At 52.9% G+C, this 27,590-nt stretch overlaps 2 protein-coding genes across 2 annotated transcripts in view; both read left to right on the top strand.

Annotated features, from left to right (window-relative positions):
• FNDC11 (fibronectin type III domain containing 11) overlaps nt 1-27,590 on the top strand; it is a 417,259-nt gene that overhangs the window by 353,809 nt on the left and 35,860 nt on the right. The window lies entirely within an intron of this gene.
• On the top strand, nt 741-23,197 carry LOC143836545 (serine/threonine-protein kinase 35-like). Its single transcript, XM_077335963.1, has 3 exons — nt 741-1,191; nt 13,074-13,823; nt 22,886-23,197. Exons 1-2 carry the CDS (start codon nt 741-743, stop codon nt 13,784-13,786), a joined length of 1,164 nt encoding a protein of 387 aa, XP_077192078.1. The 3' UTR covers nt 13,787-13,823; nt 22,886-23,197.

The raw sequence follows: 27,590 nt of genomic DNA, 5'->3' as shown, positions 1-27,590 counted from the left end.
CAGGTAGGCGGGCCCCGCACGCGGCTGGATGGTTTTGTAACGGAGGAAAAAATTAAATGTAATTTGTTTTGCCAAAGTGGCTGGGATGGAGAAGGGGGGAGGGGCATCCCCGGGCCTCTGTCATCCTCTGGTTTTTCCGCCCCCCTCTCCCCTAGCGCAGAATGGACTCTCCCAGCTCCCCGGCGCTATGAATGAAATGTTTACAGTCCAAGGGAGCAAACCATTCGTACGCAGCGGGGGTGGCGCCATGTAGAAATTCAGGAGCCCGGGTTCTTGAGGGGATCGCTATATTCATTCCAATTTTTTAAAAATATTAACAACACAACAATTCTTCAAATATTCACTTCGCTTCTCAAGCGGCGGCTCCGTGCGACTTGGTCCACGAGTCGCTCCCTCCCCTCTCCCCCCTCTCCCCTTAGAATGGAACCGCCTCCCGCCCCGTTCCGGAGCCGCCGATTGGCCGCCTCCTTTTTAAAGGGGCAGTCAGGGCGCGCTTTTTCTATCCGCCGACCGGCCGCCTTCCCCTCACGCCCACCTCGCCCGCGTCCCGGAGCGGCCCGTGACTTCTCCTTCTCCTCCTTCTCCCGCAGCGGCGGCGGCCCGAGAGGCGAGCGCGAGGCCCCGTCCCGGAGCGGCCGGGCGGGCGGGATGAAGAGCGGGGCGCCAGCGCCGCGACCCCGACGACGACGACGACGGCGGCCAGCCGAACCCCAGCCGCTAGGCCGCGCCGCGCCGCTGCCATGGAAACGGGCCCCGACGGCGGCCGCCGAGGGACACCCCGCGGGCCGGAGCGGCGCCTGAGGCGCGCCGAGCGCGAGCGGGCGCCGCCGCTTCCCCGCAGGGCCTCCGCCGTCGCCGCCGCCGCCATGGAGGCCTCGGCCGGGCCGGCGCCGCCTCCGCGCTACCGGCTGCTGACGGAGATCGGGCGCGGGGCCTACGGCGTGGTGTACGAGGCGGTGTCCGGGCGCAGCGGGGCCCGCCTGGCCGTCAAGCGCATCCGCTGCGACGCGCCCGAGAACGTGGAGCTGGCGCTGGCCGAGTTCTGGGCCCTGACCAGCCTCCGCCGCAGGCACCCCAACGTCGTGCGCTTCGAGGAGTGCGTCCTCCAGCGGGACGGCCTCGGCCAGCGCATGAGCCACGGCAACAAGCAGAGCGCGCTCTACCTCCGCCTCGTCGAGACCTCGCTCAAGGGTGAGCGCCGGGGGGGGGGCTCCCGGGGGCGGCGGGAGGCTCCCGGGAGGGTCCCCTGCAAGTGCGGGGGGGGGGGGGCTCCAGCAAGGCTGGCTTTCCGGGGGGCTCCCAGGGGGGCTGTTCTGTCCCCTACAGGTGGTGGCGGGAGGCTCTGATGCCCTGCAGGAGGGGCTCCAGCGCTGATCTTCCAGAGCAGGGGTAGTCAAACTGCGGCCCTCCAGATGTCCATGGACTACAATTCCCAGGAGCCCCTGCCAGCGAATGCTGGCAGGGGGCTCCTGGGAATTGTAGTCCATGGACATCTAGAGGGCCGCAGTTTGACTACCCCTGTTCCAGAGTGATCGCTTGAATGACCTCCAGGCCTATGGAGACCTGCTCCCTCTCTCCAGCACTGGCAACCTGCAGGGAGGCAACCTGGAGAGCTCCTGGGATGACAGCCGAGCTCCAGATCTATGGAGAACAGGTGTATCCTGCATAGTGCAGGGGGTTGGACTAGATCATCCAGGAGGTCCCTTTCGATTATAATTCTATTCTTATAATCTGCAGGGAGGGCTTTGAGGTCTCCTGGGATTACAACTGAGCTCCAGATCTATGGAAACCAGGCATGAGTGTCCTGCATAGTGCAGGGGGTTGGACTAGATGACCCAGGAGGGCCCAACTCTAGGATTCTAACCTGCAGGACGGGCCTGGAGGTCTCCTGGGATGACAACTGAGCTCCAGATCTATGGACACCGGGTGTGAGTGTCCAGCATAGTGCAGGGGGTTGGACTAGATCATCCAGGAGGTCCCTTCTGATTACGATTCTATTCTTATAATCTGCAGGGAGGGCTTGGAGGTCTCCTGGGATGATAACTGAGCTCCAGATCTATGGAGACCAGGTGTGAGTGCCCTGCATAGTGCAGGGGGTTGGACTAGATCATCCAGGAGGTCCTTTCCAATTACGATTCTATTATTATAATCTGCAGGGAGGGCTTGGAGGTCTCCTGGGATGACAGCTGACCTCCAGATCTACGGAGACCAGTTCCACTAGAGGGGACAACTACTTAGGAGGGGGCACGCTAGGCCCAGAGACCTCCTGGAGTTAGAACTGATATCTAGGCTACGAATATCACTTCTCCTGGAGAAAACTGTTCCTTTGGAGGGGGGACTCTTATTGTCCTTCCCTTCCTCACACCCCACCCCCAAAATCTCTGGGTATTTAACAATGTGGATCTGGGAACTGTAGGGTAGGTTGAAAGGAGCAGATCTTTGTGGTCCCATTTGGCTGATCTCCAAATGACAGATATCAGGTGGGCCCCTCAACGAAATCTCTGCTTTTGAGGATGGACTCCAACTGGTGATTTCTCAGGGAGGTGGAGAACCAGGAGGAGAGGGACGTGTTCTCCTAGAGTCAGTCTTCCAAACTTGACATTCTTTACAGGGGAACTGATCTCTCTCTACACCTCTATTGCCCTGTTTTTGGCTCTCCGGGGGAACTGGTTGGCCCCTGTGAGAGATAGGATGCTGGACTAGATGGACCCCTGGTTTGACCCAGCAGGGCTCTCCTGATGTCCTTAGGAAGGCCTCGGCCTCTCTGCCCTGTTGTTGGCCCTCCAGAGGAACTGGCTGGCCCCTGGGTGAGACAGGAGGCTGGACTGGAGGGACCCCTGGTCTGACCCAGCAGGGCTCTCCTGATGTCCTTAGGAAGGCCTCAGCCTCTCTGCCCTGTTGTTGGCCCTCCAGAGGAACTGGCTGGCCCCTGTGTGAGACAGGAGGCTGGACTAGATGGACCCCTGGTCTGACCCAGCAGGGCTCTTCTGGTGTCCTTAGGAAGGCCTCGGCCTCTCTGCCCTGTTGTTGGCCCTCCAGAGGAACTGGCTGGCCTCTGTGTGAGACAGGAGGCTGGACTGGATGGACCCCTGGTCTGACCCAGCAGGGCTCTCCTGATGTCCTTAGGAAGGCCTCGGCCTCTCTGCCCTGTTGTTGGCCCTCCAGAGGAACTGGCTGGCCCCTGTGTGAGACAGGAGGCTGGACTAGATGGACCCCTGGTCTGACCCAGCAGGGCTCTCCTGATGTCCTTAGGAAAGCCTCGGCCTCTCTGCCCTGTTGTTGGCCCTTCGGAGGAACTGGTTGGCCACTGTGTGAGACAGGAGGCTAGACTAGATGGACCCCTGGTCTGACCCAGCAGAGCTCTTCTGATATTCTTGGGAAGGCCCAGTCTTGTAATTCGACTGGAAAGGGGCTGTGACTCAGTTGGAAGAGCCTCTGGTTCGCGTAGAGAACATGTTGAGGGCTGGTCGTAGAAGTTGCCTTGGAGGGTCCTGGAGTCTCCTTCGTTGGAAGTGTTCAAGAGGAGATTGCATAAGCACCTTTCAGGATGTTTTTAGGATGCCGAGAAAGGGAGCTGGACTGGATGGCCCTTTGGGGTCTCTTCTGTTGGACTTTGTCGTTTAGCAAGAGCCAGCCACAGACTGCCAGTCAAAGGGCTGGACTGTTTGTTTGATCTTGTTACTAGTGGGACAGGCAGAGTGGGTCAAATGGTCTGTTTTCAAATGTAAATTTCCTAGCTGCCTGGCCATGGCCTGACTCTGGTTTGTCATGTACACAAGTTTGGCAGGAAGAGAAAGAATTCTACTTCCTCCCCTTGTTTGAGAAAAACTCTGCTTTAGGCAGAGAAGCAGATCCACCTTGTCTGCCACTAAGTCATGGGCCACTCCCAGAATGTCCATGGTTCAATCCCTGACCATCTCTATTTGGGGAAAAAGAAATGGTAGTGGATGCCTTAAAAGACTCTTCCTGAGACCTTGGAGAGTCATGGCCAGACTTGGTAAACTGGTAGCATGATTCCAGTTTAAGGTCACTTTCTGTGCATTCAAACTACAGGCCCCACCTGGAGGTTGGTAACTGTCCTTCCAAAGCGGCGACACAGTGTTTGGGAGTCGGGCTTCTTTACTGAGTCAAGCAGGGGTGACAAAACTGTGGCTCTCCAGATGCCCATGGACTACAATTCTCATGAGCAATTGCCAGTGCTGGCAGGGGCTTATGGGAATTGTAGTCCATGCGCATCTGGAGACCCACAGTGTGGCCACCCCTGCTCTCCACACAGATTCACAGCCTTCCTTAGTCTCAATATCTATGACATAGGAGACATTCTTCTCCCTGCCATGTACTCCCTGTGCTTCCCTTGAGATGTGCATCGAGAGGAAATGCATTTGCTTGCAGGGGCTCATGGGAATTGTAGTCCATGAACATCTGGAGGACCACATGTTGACTACCCCAGAGGATGTTAACGTAAAGCCCTGGCTTCTGTATTCCAGCACCGTTATAAATAATAAGCTACTTATAAAGCTCAATTCTAGCTCTTCCCCTGCAGACCAACCCAGCTGCCCTCAAAAACTACCTTTGTGATTTATTAAGATTCCCTACAGGTGTGGCTCTCCAGATGTCCATGGACTCCAATTCCCACATGCCCCTGCAGGTAAGTGTGGTTCACGGACATCTGGAGAGCCACAGTTTGGCGACCCCTGCCCTAGAATGTGAGGATCATATGCAGGATCAGCGCCTGGCAAACGGAGACATTTTTCCAGCTTGTTGAGATCCTCCCGGCTCTTGAACATGCACTTTTCCACGCTGTCTGTACCTATATTTGTGGAAATGTATCTTTGGAAATGCATCCTCCCCCCCCCCCTTTGCCCACCAGAACCAGTATTCCTTGTCCCTGACAACCTACCTAACTGTGGGGCTTGTTTCTCCATCTGTAGGCATTCCCTTGGGAGTCATTTATAAGATGTTACCTTTATGGATCTTTGATACTAATAGACCCAAATTATATGACTTAAAATGTAAAATATAATATATATAAAATATAAGAATTAGGTAGTGGGTTGAAGACTTCGTTTGTATCCCTGAAAAAAAACCCAATTCAGAAATAAGTTTACTGAGGAAGTAAAATATGAAAACGAGGTTTTATACCTAGGAACTCGTTCTGAATAAAACTTTTTGCCATCGCCAGCTTGGAAATTTCTCTCTGTTTATTCCCTTTGGGGCAGCAGCCGCATTCCTCTTGTGCTCATGGTTGCTTCCCATTCCAAGTCAAAACCATGTTGGAAAAAAACCTCCATTACCTTAACCCTAAACCTGACGTGTATAGGAATAATCCTCGTTTTTATTTTTTAAAAGGACAGTCATTGGCCTTTCGGCCGGGGAATTCTCCGTGTTTCCCCCCCCCCTCTGTCCGCCAGCGTGTTTTTAAAAAGGTGCCTCTAAACTGAAGCAGTCCGGGCTGCGAGGCGAAGCCACATGCCTGAGCAACGTGAGGAGTCCGCCCCCCGCAGCATCCATGCGGCCAGGACTTGTGCTCTTTGCGAGCCGTGGTGTCACAGCACGGAGCTGGCTCATGATAACAAGGCCAGCCCCTTCACGTGCCAGCCACGGAGGCCGCTCGACGGAGCGTGCGTGCAAGCGTGCCCATGCCCTGCAGGAGCGCACGGAATGCCCAGATGGGCCCTGCAGAAACCCACAGCGCTCACATGCTGTGCGTGAGCTGCCAGCCCTTCCTTAAGCATCCCGGCTTTAGCCGGCCTCACGCTGACAGGTCACTCGCTGTCAGCTCTTGTGAATGACGTGGGCTGGCCGTTCCGAGACGGGGAAAAGGGAAGTGGTCACCACTTAGAACAATAACCCCGAACTTTTCCCTGCAGGGTACGCAGGATGCTCTTCCAGCTGTTGAACGAGCAAAAGTTTGATTCAAGTGGGCTGCCGTGTTGGTCAGTAGCAGCCCAACAAAACAAAATCAAGAGTCCAGGGGCACCTTTCAAACGATCCAGAATTTATTCAAATTTATTTATTTGCTTGCACTCGAAAGCTCACAGCTTGAATAAATCTTTGTTGGTCTTAAAGATGCCACTGGACTCTGATTTAGCAAAAGTTTGTGACATTGTAGGCAGAAGGGGGGAAGCCTACTGCTTGTAGGGTTTAGTGTGCAACGATTCCTTCATTCTACCACGGTGCCCATAGAACAGTGGTTCTCAACCTGGGGGTTGGGACCCCTTTGGGAATCGAACGACCCCTTCACAGGGTTTCACAACAGGGCAAGAAGCTTGGCTGGGCAGTGCCATCCACACAACAGCCTTGCAAGGTAGATTGAGATAGAGCGTTCGTCTGTCTGGAGCAGCAGAAAAGGGCGAGATTGGCATGGTGGGACAAGAGGCAGAACTGAACTGAGAAACCCCAGGAAAAAAAACAATTTATATCCAATCCTAAACAATGGATCTTCACGCCATTGGCCAGTTTTGTTTTAATTTCTGTGAAAGAACCCTTGCATAGTTTTATGGTTGGGGGGTCACCACAACAGGAGGAACTGAATTAAAGGATCACGGCACTAGGAAGGTTGAGAACCACTGCCTTAGAACATATTAATCTGCAGACCAGATTTCCCAGTATGATCTCCCATGGGCTATGCAACCCTTGAGCAGAACAACTAGAGATATTTTAGATTCAGGCGGGCAGCCATGTTGGCCTGAAGCAGTAGAACCAAGTTTGACTCCAGGGGCACCTTGAAGGCCAACCAGGTTTTATTCTGGGGATAAGCTTTTGTGCATGTAGAAACGTGCATATAACCAGAATAAAATTTGTTAGGTCTTACAGGTGCCACTGGACTCTCAGTCGGTTCTGTAAACTTTTTAATATTGTATGTCAGGGGTAGTCAAACTGCGGCCCTCCAGATGTCCATGGACTACAATTCCCATGAGCCCCTGCCAGCATTTGCTGGCAGGGGCTCATGGGAATTGTAGTCCACGGACATATGGAGGGCTGCAGTTTGACTACCCCTGTTGTATGTGAACCAAACCAGCTGCTTTGGAGTGGGAGAGGTTGTCGTTGTGGTCAAGAGACTGAAAGGGGTGTCACGACTTAGCTCCCCTTTTACAAAGTCTTCCTGCAATCTCCATTTCATTATAGATCTTGTCCAGTTATTCCTAACTGTATCAGTAAAACACAATGTCCATAGAGATGGTGGTAGAAATGCAGCAAAATACGACGTGTGTATAGTTTTGCTTGTTTTCTTCCCCCTCTGTTCAGCAAGGCCTTTAGGTAAGCGGGGATTATGGTTGTCAGCTCTGGATTCAGAAATACCTGGAGATTCTGGGAGGGCGTCATGCCTGAGGAGGGTGGGGTTTGGGGAGAGCAGGGACTTCAGTGGGATATCATGCATACAGTCCACCTTCCCAGGTAGCCATTTTCCCCAGGTGAGCTGAGCTGTCGCCTGGAGACCAGTGGTAAGCCCAGGAGACATCCAGCCACCTCCTGGAGGTTAGCAACCTAAGTGGGCATGGCTCTAAGCAGAACTGTGTGGGCAAATCTGGAAACTAACTTTGCAAGCTCACCAGAGGGTTTGTATACTTCATATTCTGTCCCAGAGTTTTGTGAAACCTGGAGTTTGACGGCCCTGGATGGGTTTCCTGAATGGGTGGGAGTTAATTGATTTTTAATACATGTTGACCTGACCTCCCAAAATGGCCAATGATGAGCCTCGAGGAGGAGGGGGGTAGGTGGGTGTGTCCACGGCTCTGCTTCCCAATCATATTCTGCACGGCCGTGCCCTTTCTGGGGTTTCTCAAAGCCTGAAGACATTTACAGGGGTTTCTCAAGGGTGAGAAAAGTTGAGAAAGGCCACTCTACGTCTCATCCTTGGAAATGGGGTGCTGAGTCTTTGTGGGGCGAGCTTCAGAAGTTTTGTAGTCAGGCCCTGTGGCGCTTTTCTGCCCTGAAAAAGGGCAGGGGGCTTCACCTCTCCTGGTGACCGCAGACTCCAAAAGGCCAGGGACCCCCAGCATAAGCATTTATGGTCGACTGACTGACTGAGAAGAACTAGTGTTGGGTGCTTCGGAGCACCTCAGCCGCTTCAGCGATCACGGAAGGCCGAGGCGGCCAGCACCACAGCATGGAGGAGAGGGGCGGTGCCAGTATGCCAGGCGGCATGCGGGCATTGGCTGGTACACCAGTGCCGGAGCCTCCCCTCTGCACTGTGGCGCTGGCTGCCTCGGCCTTCCATGATCGCCAAAGTAGCCGAGGCGCGCCAAAGCGCCCAACCCTACGAGAACAGTAGCCGGTCTACTTAATCCCACTTCTTTGGAAAGCAAATAAGAGCAGTGGCCCTTGGGGTCTTGCTTCACTACCCTGGTGTCTTTTGCATGTCAAGGGTGTGAGCCCCTTACTCAAGTATTCCAGATGCAATCCCGACTGAAGGGCCTTCTTTGTCTCTGGTGTTATGGAAGTCTCTTCATGCGCCCATTTTTCTTTTTGTCCTACAAGCAAGGCCAGTCACTTCTGGGGTGGGCAGAAGGGATGGTGTCAGTGCTTGGCTCTTGTGGCCCTTTCTTGCATGCCCGGGGAAATGCCAGCCGCCCACGTGGGGACCAGCAAGCCAATATCTTCCAGGCTGGACTGGCCAGGGCTTCTGTTTGTTTCAGAAGGGGGATCATCTGGGCCTGGAACTGGGGTCCCTGTGGGTGAGCAAGTAGCTGTGAATTTCCTGCATTCTACAGGGAGTTGGACTAGATGACCCTGAAGGTCCCTTCCCACTCTGATTCTCTGGTTCTTTTGCTTTGCTTTTACGTTCATCTTTCAAGTGGGGATGAGCGGGAGTACGCCTCTGCCATCTCTGAGCTGCATTCTAACATTTCTTAGTTAACCTCCTTGCCACCCCTACCCTTCGTAAAGCTTGCCCTGCTCCTGTTGATGAGGGCTGGGTAGCCGAATCGGGAGGCGGTTGTCATGGTGAGTGACTTGTTTATGCAGATAGCCCACATTCCCCACTGCCTGCCCATCAAACATGAAAGGCCGGCTATCAGAGGTCCACTTCCTCTTGTGGCCGGCTTATTTTGTAATGCTCGGCTTCACTTCTTGGTATGTTCCGTTTCCCATCTTGCACATTTCCCAGGGCTCCGCTCTTAACCCGCTGGCAGGGCAGGCAAGACGATGCTCGCAAGAGGGTGGGGAAGCAGATGTGATGCACAGTTGTTACTTATCCGTCCCTCCAAAAGTCATTTATGTATTTTATTCAAGTGGGCCGCCGTGTTGGTCTGAAGTAGCACAACAAAAATAGAGGCCAGTAGCATCTTGTGGTGCAGAGAGGTAAGGCAGCAGACATGCAGTCTGAAAGCTCTGCCCATGAGGCTGGGAGTTCAATCCCAGCAGCCGGCTCAAGGTTGACTCAGCCTTCCATCCTTCTGAGGTCAGTCAAATGAGTACCCAGCTTGCTGGGGGACCAAACTGGTAATGACTGGGGAAGGCACTGGCAAATCACCCCGTATTGAGTCTGCCATGAAAACGCTGGAGGGCGTCACCCCAAGGGTCAGACATGACTCACTGCTTGCACAGGGGATACCTTTACCTTTTACCTTCAGAATCTTTAAGACCATCAAAAATTTATTCAAGGCATGAGCTTTCAAGTGCATGCACTGAAAGTGCTTTGACAGCCCCTATCAGGGCTGCGATGAGCCCCAGGTCATCCAGCTGGCTACATGTGGGGGAGTGGGGAATCAAACCCAGCTCACCAGAGTAGAAGCCGTTTCTCTTAACCACTACCCCAAGCTGGCTGTCCCCCCTCAGCCAAAGCCATGTCAGGTGACCACCCCTGTCTGGCAACAGCCAGTGTGGTATAGTGGTGAGTGTGTCAGGCAAGGATCTGAGGTGCCTGGGTGTGGTGGAGGAGCAATAGCTCAGTGACACAGTCTTTGCTTAGCATGCAGGAGGTTCCAGGTTCTATCCCCGGCATCGGCAGTTAGAAGGACCAGGCAGGAGGGGATGGGAAAGACCTTGACTGAGGCCTTGGCTCAGGGTCAGTGCCTCTGCCCAGCATGCCCAGAGCCAGTTTGGTGTCGTGGTTAGGAATGCGGACTTCTAATCTGGCATGCCAGGTTTGATTCTGCGCTCCCCCACATGCAGCCAGCTGGGTGACCTTGGGCTCGCCACGGCACTGATAAAACTGCTCTGACCAGGCAGTGATATCAGGGATCTCTCAGCCTCACCCACCCCACAGGGTGTCTGTTGTGGGGAGAGGAATGGGAAGGCGACTGTAAGCCGCTTTGAGCCTCCTTCGGGTAGGGAAAAGCGGCATATAAGAACCAACTCTTCTTCTTCTTCTTCATGCAAAAGATCCCCGGTTCAATCCCCAGCCTCTCTAGTTAAATGGACCAGGTAGTAGGGGATGGGAAGGACCCCGGAGAGCCACTGCTGGTCTGAATAGACAGTCTGATTCAGTATAATTAGTATTTGTTTGGATCCCCTCCTTGGTGGATTTTTAGTCCAAAATGGAGGTCATTTTGGCTCCCTGTTTGGGACGATTTTCCCAGACTTCAGGGAGAGCTTTCTTCCCATACCTGATGGCTGGATCCGAACCCTGGGCCCATATCAGTGCGACGCATGTGTTGTTACATAATAGTCCCTGCTGGCCATCCCAGCACTCTCATCTCTGGTTGTAAACATTGTGGCTGACACCCAGGTGGCGAGGATCGGCCTGTTGAAAGGAGGATTAGCACGAGAGCATCCTTCAGTGCTGGGAAAGCACGTCAAAGATCTCAGCGCTGGGATTTGTGCCTTTTGGCCCCGGTGCCCAGGCACAGGGGATAATCTGTTCCCAGTCAGATCTCAGCAGAAGATCTGTTTAGATCAGGCTTTCTCGGCAGGGATCCATGGAACCCTGGGGTTTATCAACTACCCCGGAAGGGTTTCACTGGTTGGTTGGAGTTAATATATATAAAATGTAAATTATTGGGTGATACAACCCCATATAGAACCCTAAAGTCGGAAGGGGCCCTACAGGCAACCGGGTCCAACCCCCTGCTCAATGAATCCTAATATGGTTATGTCAACTTGGCCTCCTCCCAAAATGGCCAGCGATGGACCCAAAGGGGGTGGCCAGGGTAAAAATCCTTGTTGGCCAAGGCCCCGTCACACATGGTAGGGCCTGGAGTCCAGAGAGGTACACACATGTTAACAGCTGTATAGGGGGCAGTGATGGAGGCGCTGCAGCAGCCGATCCTGCCCCAGTCCTGTTTCTAGCCCTGCGGAGTAGGCCGCTGGGCCATTTCTGATGTTGGGGCGGCGGGCAATGGAGTGTGATTTCACAGCCGGCAGGAGCGTCTCAGTCTGGGGTAGTCATACTGCGGCCCTCCAGATGTCCATGGACTACAATTCCCATGAGGCCCTGCCAGCGACCACTGACGGGCTCATGGGAATTGTAGTCCATGGACATCTGGAGGGCCGCAGTTTGACTACCCCTGAGTGTTACGTGGTTTCTGGGGGCATGGCAGGGAGGTGTGGCCTCCTGACATCCCTTCCGGGTTTTCTCGAAGCCTGAAGAACGTTTCAGGGGAATGTCAACAGTAAAGAGGCTGAGAAAGGCTGCTTTAGATCCTTTGCAAGCCGTGCGCATTGCTATTTCGTAGCAAATCATACTTGCGTGCCACAGATGTTTGTTTGCCCGAATTGGACCCAGTGCCTGCAAGCGTTCTTCCCTTTTGCATTAGGCGTTCTCTTCTTCTGGGCCTGCCGGAGCACTCTGTCCTCTCCGTTGTTTTTCTTCTTTCCCCCGTCTGGCTTTCTGCGTGACCAAATCCTTTTGGGCTTACACAGCTGACAAACAGCCCCTCTTCTCCTCCGGCATTTATGAAACGCCATCCACAGAGTCCTGTTGATAGTCCGTACTGCCAAGGGGCACAGTGCAATTTAGAATTGCAAGCTGCCAATTTAGCACGGCCACCCCTTCGTCCTAATAGCTCCCTGCGAGCTTGTGGCATTGAAAAACAGCACTGCACTCCCCCCACCCCCATTCCCTCCCCCAGCTAGCGTTTTTCTTCCTGAGACCACTGCCATGGTGGGTCACAGAACCTCAGAACGTAACTGGAATCTGTTTTTGGAAAAGAGGCCATTTCGTGGCTTTGAAATCTTGCAGAGGGCTCACACCGCCCCAAGACACCTAAGTGAGGGGATGGGTGGGTGGGTGGGTGGATGGATGGATGGGTGGATGAGTGGATGGATGGATGGATGGATCCATCCAACCACTTTCTATGGAGGTCCTACAACAGGACATATAGGCAGGACCTTGCTCAACTCCTGCATCCTCATCTAGTTTCTGGTCTTTGCACCTGCAGCAAATTCTGAACTCATTTGTTCACCAAACTGTCTCCTGTGTTCAAGGATCAGAGGTTCAATGCCTTTCATGACCTTGCATGATCTCTAGGCCTAAATTGCTCACCTGTGTACTGCTCACCTGCCTTCTGTATGCCTCAGTCTTTCTCGTAGAATCCTAGAGTTGGAGGGGAACTCTAGGGTCATCTAGTCCAACCCCCTGCATAATGCCATTGAGAAACCCCTGAAACATTCTTCAGGCTTCGAGAAACCCCTGAAGTGGCACCATCGTGCAGAATATGGTTGGGAAGGATAGCTGTGTGTCCACTTACCTGGGCCCTTCCCCTTCTCACCCCCTCCAGCCCCCTCCAGGCCTTTTTGGGAGGGGGGGGGGAAACGGGTCGACATGACCCTTTGATAAACATATTTAAAATTCGGGAAATCTTCCCAGTATCATCAAGAAACCCCAGGGTTGAGAAAACCTGGCATAGCTAAATCATGTGGTTTGTTCTGTGCAGCAGGGGTAGTCAACCTGTGGTCCTCCAGATGTCCATGGACTACAATTCCCATGAGCCCCTGCCAGCGTTCTCATGGGACTTGTAGTCCATGGACATCTGGAGGACCACAGGTTGACTACCCCTGCTGTACAGCTCTGCCAGGCTTCTTCTTTCTCGAGGGAGGGTGGGCAGGGTCACAGGTTATGACGAATGTGTAGCCTCTCCGTCTGCCTCGCCTCCACCCTAACTTTCCCCCGTCCCCTTCTCTCCCGCAAGGCGAGAGGATCTTGGGCTACGCCGAGGAGCCCTGCTATCTCTGGTTCGTCATGGAGTACTGCGAAGGCGGCGACCTGAACCAGTACGTCCTCTCGCGCCGGCCTGACCCGGCCACCAACAAGAGCTTCATGCTGCAGCTGACGAGCGCCATCGCCTTCCTCCACAAGAACCACATCGTGCACCGGGACCTGAAGCCGGACAACATCCTGATCACCGAGAAATCCGGCGCGCCCGTCCTCAAGGTGGCCGACTTCGGGCTCAGCAAGGTGTGCGCCGGCTTGACCGCCCGCGGCAAGGACGGGGGGAACGACAACAAGGACGTGAACGTGAACAAGTACTGGCTGTCGTCGGCTTGCGGCTCGGACTTCTACATGGCGCCCGAGGTCTGGGAGGGCCACTACACGGCCAAGGCCGACATCTTTGCCCTGGGCATCATCATCTGGGCCATGATCGAGAGGATAACGTTCATCGACGCGGAGACCAAGAAGGAGCTGCTGGGGACTTACGTCAAGCAGGGGACGGAGATAGTGCCCGTCGGGGAGGCGCTGCTAGAAAACCCAAAGATGGAGCTGCACATCCCCCAGAAGCGCAGGACTTCCATGTCCGAGGGGATCAAGCAGCTCCTGAAAGACATGTTAGCTGCTAATCCTCAGGACCGCCCCGATGCCTTTGAGCTGGAATCCAGGATGGACCAGGTTACTTGTGCTGCTTAAACTCAGGTCAAAGCGTGGGTGCGCTTTGGAAATTAGGGTGAGTACTCCGCAAGGCCGAGGGGGGGGGAAGAGGGGTGTTTTGTCCTGGTCGCGCAGTTTTGGTATGACAGTGGGACTTTCTGCAATGTTTAACTTTCAGCACTGCTTGTACGTGAAGAAGCTCCATCATAGACCCCTAGTGTAGGAACACGCAGTACAGGCCATCTAGTCCCACCCCCTGCTCAATGCAGGAGGAGCCTCAAGCATCCCAAATAAGGATCTGTCCAGCCACTGCCTGAAGACGGCCAGTGAGGGGGAGCTCCCCACCTCCTTAGGCAGCCCCTTCCACTGCTGAACTAGACTCCTAGAATCCTAGAGTGGGAAGGGGCCACAGAGGCCATCTAGTCCCACCCCCTGCTCAGTGCAGGATCAGCCTCAAGCATCCAGGAGAAGGATCTGTCCAGACGCTGCTAGAAAACGACCAGTGAAGGGGAGCTCCCCACCTCCTTAGGCAGCCCATTCCATGGCTGACCTACTTGGAATGTGGGAAAAAAAAATAATGGTATCTAGCTGATGGTGTTCTGCATGTAGTTTAAACCCATTACCGCTGGTCCTATTCTCCACTGCCCAAAGGAGGCTTCTCTACCCAAAGGAGGCTCAAAGCGGCTTCCAGTTGCCTTCCCTTTCCTCTCCCTACAACAGACACCCTGTGAGGTGGGTGAGGCTGCGAGAGCTCTGATATCACTGCTCAAAACAGCTTTCTCAGCCCTCCGCCGTAGACCTTCCCACTGGAGATGCCGGGGATTGAACCTGGGGCCTTCCGCGTGCCAAGCAGATGCTTTGCCTCTGAGCCATGGCCCCTCCCTGCCACATTAAGTATTGCTTCTCCATAACAGGCATTGACAGATTGCCTCATCGTTAGGGGCCAGTCCTTTCCGGCTTACTTGCTAATTACTGCAGGCCCTAATCCTAAACTCTTCACAGTTGTGTGTCATTTTCCCTAAAGCCGTAACAAAAGTCAGGTTGTATATATAAATATGGAGTAGCAGTGGTTTTGGGGAGGGAAGGCAGCATGTTACTGCCTGGGCACATCAGGGCTTGGAAGCTAAGTAGGGTCGGTGTTTGAAAGGACCAAGACTCTGCAGACTTAAGCAATCACTGCTGCTTAATCGGTTGCCATGAAAGCTGCTTCCCGGGGCCACCAGAAGTTGGCTGTGATTGACGATGCTTAACACCCTTACAGCCATGGTTGACATCCCAACAAAAAGCTAACCTCCAGCCCTTACCTCAGTAAGCTCTGAGCTTCTGATGGGAAGCACCAGAGCCTGCTAGAGATGACTGATGAAACGCCAGGCTTCCCAGCAGGGTGGACTTACGTGCCAGAGGATGCAGTGATGGCCGCAGGAAGAAGCAGTTTTTAAAAGGCAGTTATGCGGTTTTGTGGAGGAAAAGTCTTTCAAGTCTGCTGGCCCCGGGGATTGAGGGCAACCTCTACCTTCAGAGGCACTAAGCCTCTGAATCCCAGAGCCAGGAGGAAAGATCAGGGGAAGGTCTCAGCCTCTGTGCCCCGTTGGGTCCCTGAGAAGAAATTCTGAGATGGGGGGGGGGGGGTGGAAGAAGTCCATTAGGGGGAGTGCAGAAAATTCAGCTCTTCCCTGCCATTCCTTTTCCACCGTTTGTGAATTCGCTGTTACAGACCAGGCAGGTCTGAGCCAAAAGCTGCTCTGTCCTCCTAAATCCTCCTCTGCTGGAGAATAACCATCCTAAAACATAGCCTTGAAAAATTAGGAAACCAAAGCAGGAAGTGGAGAAAGGGTGTTAGGAAGCAAAGTTGCCCTCAAGTATTTCGGAATCTGCAGCACAACAGTTTGGACGTGAACCTTCCGGCCAGTCAACAAGAGTATGTGTTCATTCCCCACCTGAATCCACCCAGTTAAACCTTGACGATCGCGTTTTTGACCTCCTTTTTTCCACCCCTTAGAATCAGGGATGGGTTATGCAGTTTGCTAGTTAACCTGCCTGTTTTGTATAATTTGGATTGGGGGGGGGGGGGGGCAACATGGTTAAAACAACCAGTTAAAAACATTTTGCTTTATTATTGGATTGATTTCTTCTCCTTTTTGTATGCCAGTCATCTAGAAGAAGAAGAAGAGTTGGTTCTTATATGCCGCTTTTCCCTACCCGAAGGAGGCTCAAAGCGGCTTACAGTCGCCTTCCCATTCCTCTCCCCACAACAGACACCCTGTGGGGTGGGTGAGGCTGAGAGAGCCCTGATATTCCTGCTCGGTCAGAACAATTTTATCAGTGCCGTGGCGAGCCCAAGGTCACCCAGCTGGCTGCATGTGGGGGAGCGCAGAATCTAACCTGGCATGCCAGATTAGAAGTCCGCGCTCCTAACCACTACACCAAACTGGCTCTCTAGTTAAGAAGGTTGCTTGGCAGAATTTCTCAGCAGTGCCCTTTCAGTTCCAGGGAACTTCATCAGCAGCCATGGGTGTTCCAAAAGGAAACGTAGCAGGAGCCTATATCTTCCTAAAGAAACATGTTTGTTTACGCCACTGTTCTTGGCGTAACAGCAGTTCCATGTCAGCAGTTCTGGAATCCACCGCTGCATTCTAAGCGCATGATGTTATCCCTGAATGCTGTGGATCAAGTTTTTCTCAAATCGATGCTTAAGAACACTATAGCAGACTCCCTAACTTTTTGGGGGCCTTTGGAATTCTGACACAGTCACGGCCACAAAATGGTTGCCCAGAGAGGCGGAGCTTGGCACAAAATGGCTGCCACAGGAGGTGGAAACCCACCGTAAAAAATCAGGGGGAGCTTAGTTCTCACGCCTGTTTGTTAATGCTTTAATTGTCGGGATGCAAATTTGCTGTTGTCCATAGTTCTTACCGACTGCTTTAATCCATGGGTTTGCGGCTTGGCGCTTGAGGTAGGAATGGAGGACTGGTATAAAACAGGGTCGGCCAAACGGTGGCTCTCCAGATGCCCATGGACTACAATTCCCATGAGCCCCTGCTGGCAGGGGCTCATGGGAATTGTAGCCCATGGGCATCTGGAGAGCCACCGTTTTCCCACCCCTTCTCTCCAGGGTCTCAGTCTTTTACATCCCCTGCTACCTTTCAAGCGGCGATGCCAGGGATCGAACCCGGCTCCCTTCTGCGTGCCACGCAGATGCCCTGCTGTGTGAGGAAGTAACATAGCCTCAACTTCCCCCTTCAAAGCTCTCCTTCTCCTCCTGCGTGGGAAGCAAAATAAACAACATTCTCCCTTCGATCCGCTTCCGTGTCCACACGCAAAGAGACCGCCGAACGGGGTGGCTTCTTTCTTGTGGCGGTGGGGGGGGGGGCTGGATTTGAATGACAGAGGCATCCAGCATCCTTCCCTCTGCTCCTGCCCCCCTCCCCAGCCCAGGCTGCCTGCGTGTGTGTGTCTCTGCATGCCATCTGCGATCACTCATGCTTTGCTAACCCGATGCTGCTGGGGTTGCATAACCAGGCCGTGCCCTCTGGGGGAGAATCCAGCCCGCCAGTCTCTTCCTAGGAGCAAGCGCAGGCCACGATAAACACACCGAGGGGACAGATCTGCCCCCGGGCTGTTTATTCCAACGGCCAGCTGCCTCTCCCAGACTCCCCCCACCCCTCCGCCCCGTGGCCAAAGACGGAGCCGGTAATGAGTCTCCATCCAAAGCGCAGCTGTACTCGGAAGACCCGTCCCTTATGTAATGGGGAGAGACGTGCGGCTGGACCATCCCCCTCGTCGGCCTACGAGCCCAGCTTTCCCTGTTTTGTCTAAGGTGGTGTGTGTGTTCCCCAGTCCCCCCCCCCACCCCACCCATGAATGAGTGCTGTTTTCGGGCCTGTGGAAGACAGGTGGCTGCGTCCCTCTAGAGCAGGGGTAGTCAAACTGCGGCCCTCCAGATGTCCATGGACTACAATTCCCATGAGCCCCTGCCAGCAAATGCTGGCAGGGGCTCATGGGAAATGTAGTCCATGGACATCTGGAGGGCCGCAGTTTGACTGTCCTCATGCCATGACCCTTCAGCACAATTCTTCATATTGTGGTGACCCCCAAGCATAAAATTATGCAAGGGTTCTTTCATGTAAATTAAACCAAAACTGAGCATTGGCGTGAAGATCCATTGTTCAGGATTGTATATGAATTGGATTTTTTTTCTGGGGTTTCTCAGTTCAGTCCTGCCTCTGGTCCCACCAAGCCGATCTCACTCTTTTCCGCTGGTCCAGACAGACGAATGCTCCGTCTCGATCTACCCCGCAAGGCTGTTGTGTGGATGGCGCCGCCCCCCCCCCCCGGCCAAACTGCTTGCCTTGCAACCGACCCCTGTGAAAGGGTCGTTTGACCCCCAAAAGGGGTCCCGACCCCCAGGTTGAGAACCACTGCTCTAGATGCTGCAGGCTTTGGGGATGGATTAACGTGGTCCAGTTTAGCTTGGAACGCAAGCGCAAGGTTGGATCCTGACTAAATTGTTGACTGACGGAAGGGAATGGCTAATTTCCCCCTGTTCTCCTTTCCTGCTGCAGATCCCCCACACTGTAGTAAAAAGTGGGATATAAACTAAATGTTAAAATTTAGTCTGGATTCAGCCTGCGTGAACCCATCTCTCCCAGGGTGCATGTGTATACCCATAACTACACGTTTGAGGGATTGACCCCGGGAATGTCATGCGCATGTTGTGCGCTGCTGTTCAGTTATGGCTTTTCCCCCCATGCCATGGCTGAGCGTTGGATTTGTTTGTGTTCAGCTGTTGTCAGTGACTTATCCAGGGATTAGTGATCACGTGCAGAACCCGCCTTGTTGTCACCTGCAGGGCGGGGTACAGCTGGTCCCTTAGAGACACACATTGATCGGGCAAAGACCTCAGCCAGGGGGGAAGTCGAAGCCCACCTTGGAATTCCTCCTTCGTGCGGGTGGGGAGGGCTGGTGTTATCCACGACCAAGCTAAGCCTCGATAGTTTAATCAGGCCTCTTGCAGACTGTTTGCAACACGTTTATTTTTCCTTGTTTTCTAAATTGATGCATGAAAAAAGGACCGTAGCAAACCCAGTCAAGACGTGATTTAAGATAATATAACAGAGCCAATATTGTTGACCTTTGAGGGTTGGAAGGTCATTGTTAGTAGTACAGCAACACTGAGTAAGTTTTGGGGCTCAAGGGAAGAGCTGGTAGGAATCATGGAATTGTTTGTCCTAACCACATGGGAATAGCCAGAAGTGGCACCACTAATTCCCCTGCATCCCCACCCCTCGGCCATATTTGTCAGTGGATAACACAAGTGTCCCTCTAGCGCAGGGTTTATCAACTGGGGTACCATACTGTACCACAAAGGCCCCTGAATGATACCACTGTGTGGGCTGATCGTGCAGAATATGGTTGGGAAGCATAGCTGTGCACGTACCCATCCGGGCCCCCGCCCCTTCCCATCCCCTCCACGCCCATCACTGGCCATTTTGGGAGGGAAGGACAGGGTGATATCTCCCAATAAATGCTTCACAGATATATGTATCCCACCCATTTGGGAAACCCTTTCGGGACTCTCACGAAACCTTGGTTGAGAAAGCCACAGAAATCACATAGCATTCTTGAACAGAGGGCTGAGCAGAGTACAGTTCATAATATATAGTATATAAAAAAGGATTTCTTAATTCTTATTTCCGAAAGCGCCATCCGGATGACAACCGCTTTCAAAAATCTTTTCATCAGTAGCAAAAGACCCCAAAGGAGTTCTGACAGACCCCGAAGTGAATTTCGGAAAGTACTCAAATATTTCTCAAGGGTGGTGTCGTAAAAAAAAAACACCTGCACAGTTCCAAAATTCTGTTCCCCTGGGGGACCTGCTTTCAGTATGGCAACAGCCTGAACAAAAGCATTAATAATTGTACTTTATTCGGCCTTTCTTCAGAACTCTATGAGGTTTCTGGATGATGGGGTCAGCCTGTTGCCCTCCCTGCAAGGCAAGGCCACAGGTGTGTCTGTTGCCTCCAGGTAACTGTGTTCAACACAGCTGAGTGCTAAGCTTTTCCTTCCAATGGCCTGATCCATATCGTTTAACTTTTCATAAAATTGTGTAACATTTATTCTCGTGTCCTAACTGGGTATATGGAGTTACCCTACTAGGGCAGCCGCAGATAGACATGGGTTTCGATGACTTTTGAGAGGTGGGTGGGGCACCTCTTTGAGTATGCATCTTCTTACTCGTGTGCATAATACCTTTCTTAATTTGGCTGATTACAAGGGAAACCCCATCCCTGTAACTTTGAGCAGTTCTTACTGAATGCAGTTTCTCAAGTTACACAGAGTATTCATGAGGGTTATGGTCAGGGAGTGTATGCAGAAGACATTTGGAACACTTTGCAATAGTAATTTTGGTATTTCTTCAAATTTTGGAGCACTTCAATGTGGGCTGAGGTCTTGAGGTCAGGGTTGCAGTTCCAGGCAGACAAATGGGATTAACATGTGGAATTCACTGCCAAAGGAGGTAGTCACAGACATCTTGGGGTGATTAGACCGATTCTAGGAGAGGCCTATCAATGGCTACTAGCTATGGTGACTAAAGGGAACAGCCACTAATCTTCTGAATCCCAGAGCCAGGAGGAGGGCTCGGCCTCTGTGCCCTGCAGCTTGACCCTCCAAAGGAACTGATTGGCCACTCTGTGAGACAGGATGCTGGACTAGATGGACCCCTGGTCTGATCCAGCAGGGCTCTTATGAAGGTCTCAGCCTCTGTGCCCTGTTGTTCACCATCCAGAGGAACTGGTTGGCCACTGTGTCGGACCAGATGGACCATTGGCCTGACCTCGCAGGGCTGTTCTAATGTTCTTATGAAGGTCTTGGCCTCCATGTCCTTCTGTTGGCCCTCCGGAAGGCCCTTGTGAGACAGGATGTTGACTTGATGGACCCCCTGGTCTCATTGACCAGTGGTCTTCAAAGGGCAGAAGCAAATGTTGCATCCTTGTTCTCCCCCCCCCCCCACGAGCATCTTTCCAGTGTTATTCCTTGGCTTCAGCCAATTGTGTAAAAAAAAAGAAAAGAATCAATTGTCCTGCCCTGTTTTAACGTTGCTCTAATTACCGCAGCCTCAGCTGAACTTCCTCCTCTTCGGGGGCCAATTTCCACCGCAGCTGGGCTCCGGTTTCAGAAGGACCCTCAGCAAGCCCCCGCCAGAAAATTAGAGCCCAAGAAAACCCTTTGATAATTGGCACGTGCTCCTTAACTATCATGTTTTCCACTTCAACCTTCCTTCAGGTAATTGGGCATTCCACTGGAGGCTTCGTCCCAAAAAGCTTGGCGGTTGAGGAGGGACGCTGGGACAGGTGCAAACCCATAACTAGCAAGGGGAACGTAGCTCCTCTTGAGACCCCCCCCCCCAGTCCATTATGGCACATGAAGCTGCCTTCTACAGAATCAGGCCTATCGAAGTCAGTACTGTTTACCCAGGCTGGCAGTAGCTCTCTGGGGTCCCCAGTAGAGGTCTTTACCTCCTACTGGCATGTAAAAAAAAAAGGCTCTTCCACTGAGTCACAGCTCAGGGGAGAATAGAAATTGGGCTGTGACTTCAGTGCTTGGTTTAATGCCGGTTCATATTCCCACCCAGGATCTTCAAGCTCCCACGGTGAGGTTGAAGCTTAGCACCCTCTGCCTTTCACTAAGAAAAGAGAGCTCCCCCCCCCCCAGTGTAACTAGGTCAAAGGCTGGGGAGGAGCTACGGCTCAGGGGAAGAGCCTTTGCTTGCCATGCAGGAGGTCACAGGTTCAGTCCCCGGCATCTCCAGCAAAAAGGGCCAGGAAGTAGATGATGTGAAAAGACCTCTCCCTGAGACTCTGGAGGGGCTGTGGCTCAGTGGAAGAGCCTCTGCTTGGTATGCGGAACGTCCCAGGTTCGATCCCCGGCATCACCTGCTAAAAGAACCGGGTGGGAGGTAAAAACCCTCTACCTGAGACCCCAGAGAGCTACTGCCAATCTGGGTAAACAGTACTGACTCTGACATGAAGGACTTCCGCCTGAAACTGGAGAGCGGCTGCCAGTTTGAGTCAGCAATACCGTCCTTGATGGACCAGTAGTCTGATCGGTATAAGGCAATATCCTGTATAATGGCATGAAAGGGCCAGCTACGCTCGGCTGGACAGGAGCATTGTTAGGGCATTCTGCATTCTGTTTTGCATTCAAGGACAGGACCTCCCCTAAGATTCACAGTCTAGGGAGCTTGTGTGAGGTTTGACTCAGGGGGGCTAATTTATTGACTTCTTTATACTCCACCTTAGGGTTGTGCGCGTCGGCTTGGTTCAGCCGGCTCAGCGGTCACCGAAGCCCAAGGTGGCCACAGCGGAGAGGAGGGGCAGCATGCCAACTGGCAGCCGCACACAGTCGCAAACCTCTGCGCCTCCTATGCGCCACTTCGGGCTTCGGTGATCGCCAAGGCGGCCAAGACGAAGCGGACGACCCCACCCCACCTTTCTTTCCAGTGGGCACCCAAAGTGGCTTATGCTTTGGGAGCCACTGTTAAAAACAGCAGGCCAGGTTTGAGTCCCACCTCCTCCCTCCACACGAAGCTTCCTTTGGCCAGCCCTCTCAGAGCTCTCTCAGCCCCACCTATCTCACAATGGGGCTTGTTGTGGGGAGGGGAAGACAAGGAGATTGTAAGCTGCTTTGAGACTCCTTAAGGTAGGGGGAAAGGAGTATAAAAAGCCCCTCCGCTTCTACTTCCTCCCCCCTCTATTCCCTCTATTGCATCTGCGCAAGTGAGGATTCGAATCTGGTTCCAGATCCTAGTCTGACTCTCTTAACTTCTGCACCACATTGACTTGCAAACTTAGTCACTGCTCCACACCCTGCATTGATTGCCACCACGGACGCACAGGCTGCCTTAAGATGCAACGAAACGTCATGTTCGGTAGCAGATGGGAATGCTGCCATTCTGCAGCAGGAAAACTATTTTTTAAAAAGGGAGAGGCTGTCGAATTGGCGATAACGAAGCTCAAGACCATGCATCCTCCAGGGCCGAGTCGAGATCTAGGATTCTTTCTTCGGGCTAGCTGCTAAGTCAGAAGGAACTGAGGGTTCCACGGGAGTCAATGACCATGTTTTCTTCCTTCCTTCCAGGATTCCTTACCAGGGACCTACGATCTCAATGACTTACGAGCCCAGGAGGAAGCTGAGGGACGCTCCAAGGCAAAAGGAAGGCTCTGCCGGCACAGTGAAGCCCTGAGGATACTCTTCCAGGTCGCAGGCGGGCAGGAGCTGTTGTAACCCATGTCATTACGAGCCGATTAAAGCTTTTTAAAACATTCTTTTAACCTCCCCTCTGCCCCCCACCCGCACCCCTCAATTTTTTCTGATCTGTTAAACCTGTGCGGGTATTTCTGGAGAAAAGTCTTCTTCCTGAAAAGAAAAAAAAATCTGCAAAGCATATTCTTTTCTGCTGCTAAGTACCAAAATTCTGGGCTAGGATGCGCACGAGATGTGTTCTTAATGCTGTATCGGCCGGATTGGGGGGGGGGAGGGATTTGTCCGGGAAAAACATCGGTTTCTCCAGCTAACCCCTGTTTGTCTTGCCCGATGGCCACCCACTGTAAGCTGAGGAAACAAAAATAATCATCATCATCATTAGAAGCCTGCGCGGCAACCATGAAAAAAACCCACATTACCGGTGTGCCAAACTCCATAGATTTGAAGAACACGTAGAGCAGATGTTTACACGTGGTAGTTTCTCTGCCTGTGGGTGACTTGTCTACAAGTGCCCCCTCCCCACGGCAGAGGGGAATAGGCTTGCTTGTTTCCGTAGCTTAGTCGCCGAAACTTCATTGGGCGATTGACCTTGGAGTCCGCTTTCGGGGTTCTCTGGGCAGATCTTAACCGAGACCTGCAGCAGGCATCTGAATCTCCTTCCTTAGGCCCTCCTCGTGGTCATCTTGCTCAAAACGCTCTATCCCTGCTCTTCCTGCGTACTTCGCCACTGGCTAATGCAGGGGTAGTCAAACTGCGGCCCTCCAGATGTCCATGGACTACAATTCCAAGGAGCCCCCTACCAGCAAATGCTGGCAGGGGGCTCCTGGGAATTGTAGTCCATGGACATCTGGAGGGCCGCAGTTTGACTACCCCTGCATTGCTTACTTCTCTCTGCGTTCTGTCTAGTCTGATGGGGGAGATTCTCGGTGACTCCTTCCAAGTTGCATTATGGGTTTTGACACCTGGCACACCGGTGGCCACGGGGTGCTGCTTTTCTGTCAGCTTGGGACCAGGGGTTTGATCTTGCGGGTCTCTTCCGCTAGCAGCAGAGCTTTCCCCAGATGCAAGGAGACCTTCCTCTCTTGCCCCAGAGAAGGCACTGTCCTCGAGTGGAACAGATCCTTGAGATCCCACCCCTACTACAAGGATAACCCCTGCTGCTTCCTTGTAGCATTCGGGATCTCAGAAGCGAAGGAGACGGCTAGACCAGAGAGTGCCACATCACTGCAAGTGAATTCTGGTGTTCTTGATTATCCCTTCACATGCTGGAGTATAGAGGGACCGCAGCGCTGGAGGGTGTGCAGGGGACCATGTGCAGCTCAAAGAAATCTTGTTTTTGTATCGCTTGCTCTGCTGTGAGCTTTTTCCCCTGGCCCACGTTGCTAACTCCTTACCAGGTTTATAGTGGGCTGCCCCAACCAACTTTTCCCCTCCAGTGCTTATTTGAGGCTTCCCTCTGCTTTCCTGAGCTGACCGTTTGGGAAATCTCATCTGGATTTCCTTGGCCTCGATTCTCCCAGCTTTCTTCTCTTGTGCCCCACCAAATCCTCGCGTAGCGTGGTTAAAAGATGTGGGTTACAAGGGAGGTCAACCAACGCTCCGCACCACTTAATAGCTGCGCAGTCTAGAGGCGCACGAAGTACAGTCATGCAGGCGATCTTGCGGCCAGATCTTGTCTCCCCTGCAACCTTCTCCGAGTCTCCCCGCTCGGGAATAAAATCTGATAACCTAGGAACGCCGTTCCCATTTGACACGTCCGTCTTCACGGCTTGGACCAGCCAGCCAAGAGGGAGGTTATGTCAACACAGCTCTTTGAAGCAGGTTCTGATATAAAAGGAGGACACCGATGTTTTCAAGTTTGCAGTTTACTTGTTCAAGCAGTTCGGGAAGACAGCCCCAAGAGGCGTTTCCTCCCCGGTTACTTTTTAAAAAATGGCAGTGTGTTTTTTTCCTTCCCCCTTTTCTTTCCGACGCAGCCAGGAACGGAAGGAAGTTTTGAGGCACTCAGCGGGTCAAAGCATCAGGCAGTCTAGCGCTGAAGCCGTTTCTGGGGTCGCGAACGCTGAACTCTGGTCGCCATTAGCGATTACATTGGGCAGCAGCATTGGGAGGGGGGGTAATATGGTCAGACAGCAGAAGAGCACCAAACTGCCAGCTTTTGGGGCCACCCCCAGGTACCGCTCTTGGCAACGTGTTTTCCTCCTCTATCACCGGGGCACGTTTGCTCCGAACGCTGGCAAGCTCACTCTTTTCCCCAAATTTCACTTGGGAGCGAGGTATGATAAAAGACCGTTCTGTTGAGGGCAGAGGTAGGAGCCAGTCCCTTCTAAAAGCACCGCCCAAAAAAAACCCCCACTCAAACCGTAAACACTAAAGCTCATTGGAGCCGCCTCAGTACAGCCGTGACTTTAAACGCGTTTCCCCTCTCCTGTTTTGTGCTTTGTGTTTGGGGTGGTAGCAGGAGCCAGAGTGCCTTATGGGGGGCGGGGGGCTTGCAGGACTCCTCCTAGAGCAGCAGTAGGCCCAGGAAGGAGTCCGTCTTTTAAGAAAATTATTATTTCGACATGGCTCCAGACGTGTTCTCTTCCCTCTGTTCTCTTGCGGAATGACACTAAATGCTTCGGGGGGCTGTCTCCCGTTGCCGGCGGCATGCCGAATTCGGCCTGCAGCACTCTTGTGTTGTTGGTTTTTTTAAATGCAAGGGGAGCGGCGTGACCCCCTCAGGAGAGCATCGACACATGTTCCTGAGGAGGTGCTTCTCTTCGAGTCTCTTGCGGTGGTTGTCTCATTTCTTCGGTTGGCCGTGTTATTCCACGCAGCGGCGAACTATTTGGGGCTCAGATCCCCGGTATCCCACAGAGCAATGCCCAGTTGATTGGGGGCCGGGGAACCTCTTAGCTTGGATGATTTGGGGGGGGAGTGGAAACAGGTTGCTCGTGGCTAAGAAATCCTGCTGAGATGGTGGGATTTTCAGCGGCTGTTTTTAGGCGGCGGCACAGGCTGAGGCTGGCCACAGCCGTCTGACAGTGACCTCTTCCCAGGTGCAAATTCTCGGCTTGCCTTGCAGGGTTAAGAGAGCAGGATGGAAAACCTGGGCAGCATTCGGCACGGGCCTTCCACCAAACTCTACCAGCACGTGTACAGCATGTTCCGGCCGCATTGCAAAACCCTTTCTGAGACTTCACGTGCAGGCTAGCACACCCTGCCCACCGCTTCCCCATGGGGCCCGCCCATGTGTGGTTTTCCGCAACACCCAGAGACGTCCTGCAGAGCCCTTAACCTCTCCGCTAGTCTTGAAATTGGTCGTGGGGCTGGGGGAGAGCACATTTTCCTCATGGGGGGGGCACTCACTCGATTTCCCCTTAAGTCAGTTTCCTTTGCTGGGACGATCAGGTGAGCAAAATGTCAAAAGGGGGCTGCAGCTGGGAAGCTCAGCCTAAGGCCCACTGCATGGGCCAGGTTTCTTGGGCACTGTGCTCAATGTTAGCAGAGCGGCGTGTGAGAATGTCCTGGCCTTGTGGGCCTGGTTTCCAAAAAAGGCAGGGGAGACGGGTATGGCTGGGCCCTTCCAGCATGAGGAAGCCAGCTCTTCCATGAACAGAAGCACGGCCATCTTACCATGTTGGCCAGCATGCCTCTCTGGTTCTGTTCCTCCTGGCACAGCTGTGGGTTGAGGACTGAGGTGCCACCGTCTTACTGTCTCCTTTATGGTGCGGGTCCTCTGGGATCCCTCTCTGTGCATATCAGGTGTCTCTAAACACTGCTAGAGCCATTGTGAAGCAATAACGCTCCCCTACCCACTCACCGAAAAATGTATGTGTGTTTGAGAGAGAGGGAGAGAGAGAACACCATCTCTGAAAATTCCTTGTGCTTTTTCTCGACATATGCAGTTCTCCAGGCTGGGTTTAAGTCTGCCAAGTTCTACTGTGGCTCACAGTGGAGGGCCAAAACCATCTCTGGCTTTGTCTTTTGACAATAGTGCTGGTTCTAGTCAGTCCTCTCTCCAAAAGGGCGAAGGGACAGAATTGTTATCCTCACTGAATGACAACCACTAACTCCTCTGCCGCTGGGCATCAAGGGCAGCCATCTGTCCTGTAAGCAAATATCTGGCATTTCTCTTTGCCTCCCAGCCAGACTGGTCTCGCTGGGTCTGGCGTTGGCTGGATTGCTGAAGATCTCCAGCAATGGCAACCTTGACTGTGTATTTTCAAAAGCTAAACAGTTTAATGATGGGAACCTCCAAACAGGAGTGCGCCAATTTCCAACAGAATAACAAACAAGTCCTGGTGAATGACTCTTGTTTCAGTATACTTCATCAGTGTTTAATGTAACCATTGGTGGACAAAATGAGATACAATGGCAAGTTGCCACTGCACGTTCCTGGAGATGGAGAGAACACAGGGGATTTGCCATTGTGTCTCATTTTGCCCACTGATGGTTACATTATACACTGATGAAGTATACTGAAACAAGGGTCATTCACCAGGACTTGTTTGTTATTCTGTTGGAAATCGGCGTATTCCTGTTCGGAGGTTCCCTCGTTAAACTGTTTATTGCACGGATTCATTCGGTGTTAATA

Source organism: Paroedura picta, chromosome 4 (genome assembly GCF_049243985.1).
Source record: "Paroedura picta isolate Pp20150507F chromosome 4, Ppicta_v3.0, whole genome shotgun sequence".
NCBI classification, from domain to species: Eukaryota; Metazoa; Chordata; class Lepidosauria; order Squamata; family Gekkonidae; genus Paroedura; species Paroedura picta.
The sequence above is the reverse complement of the archived record's forward strand: the minus strand, read 5'-3'. Positions and strand labels throughout refer to the sequence as shown.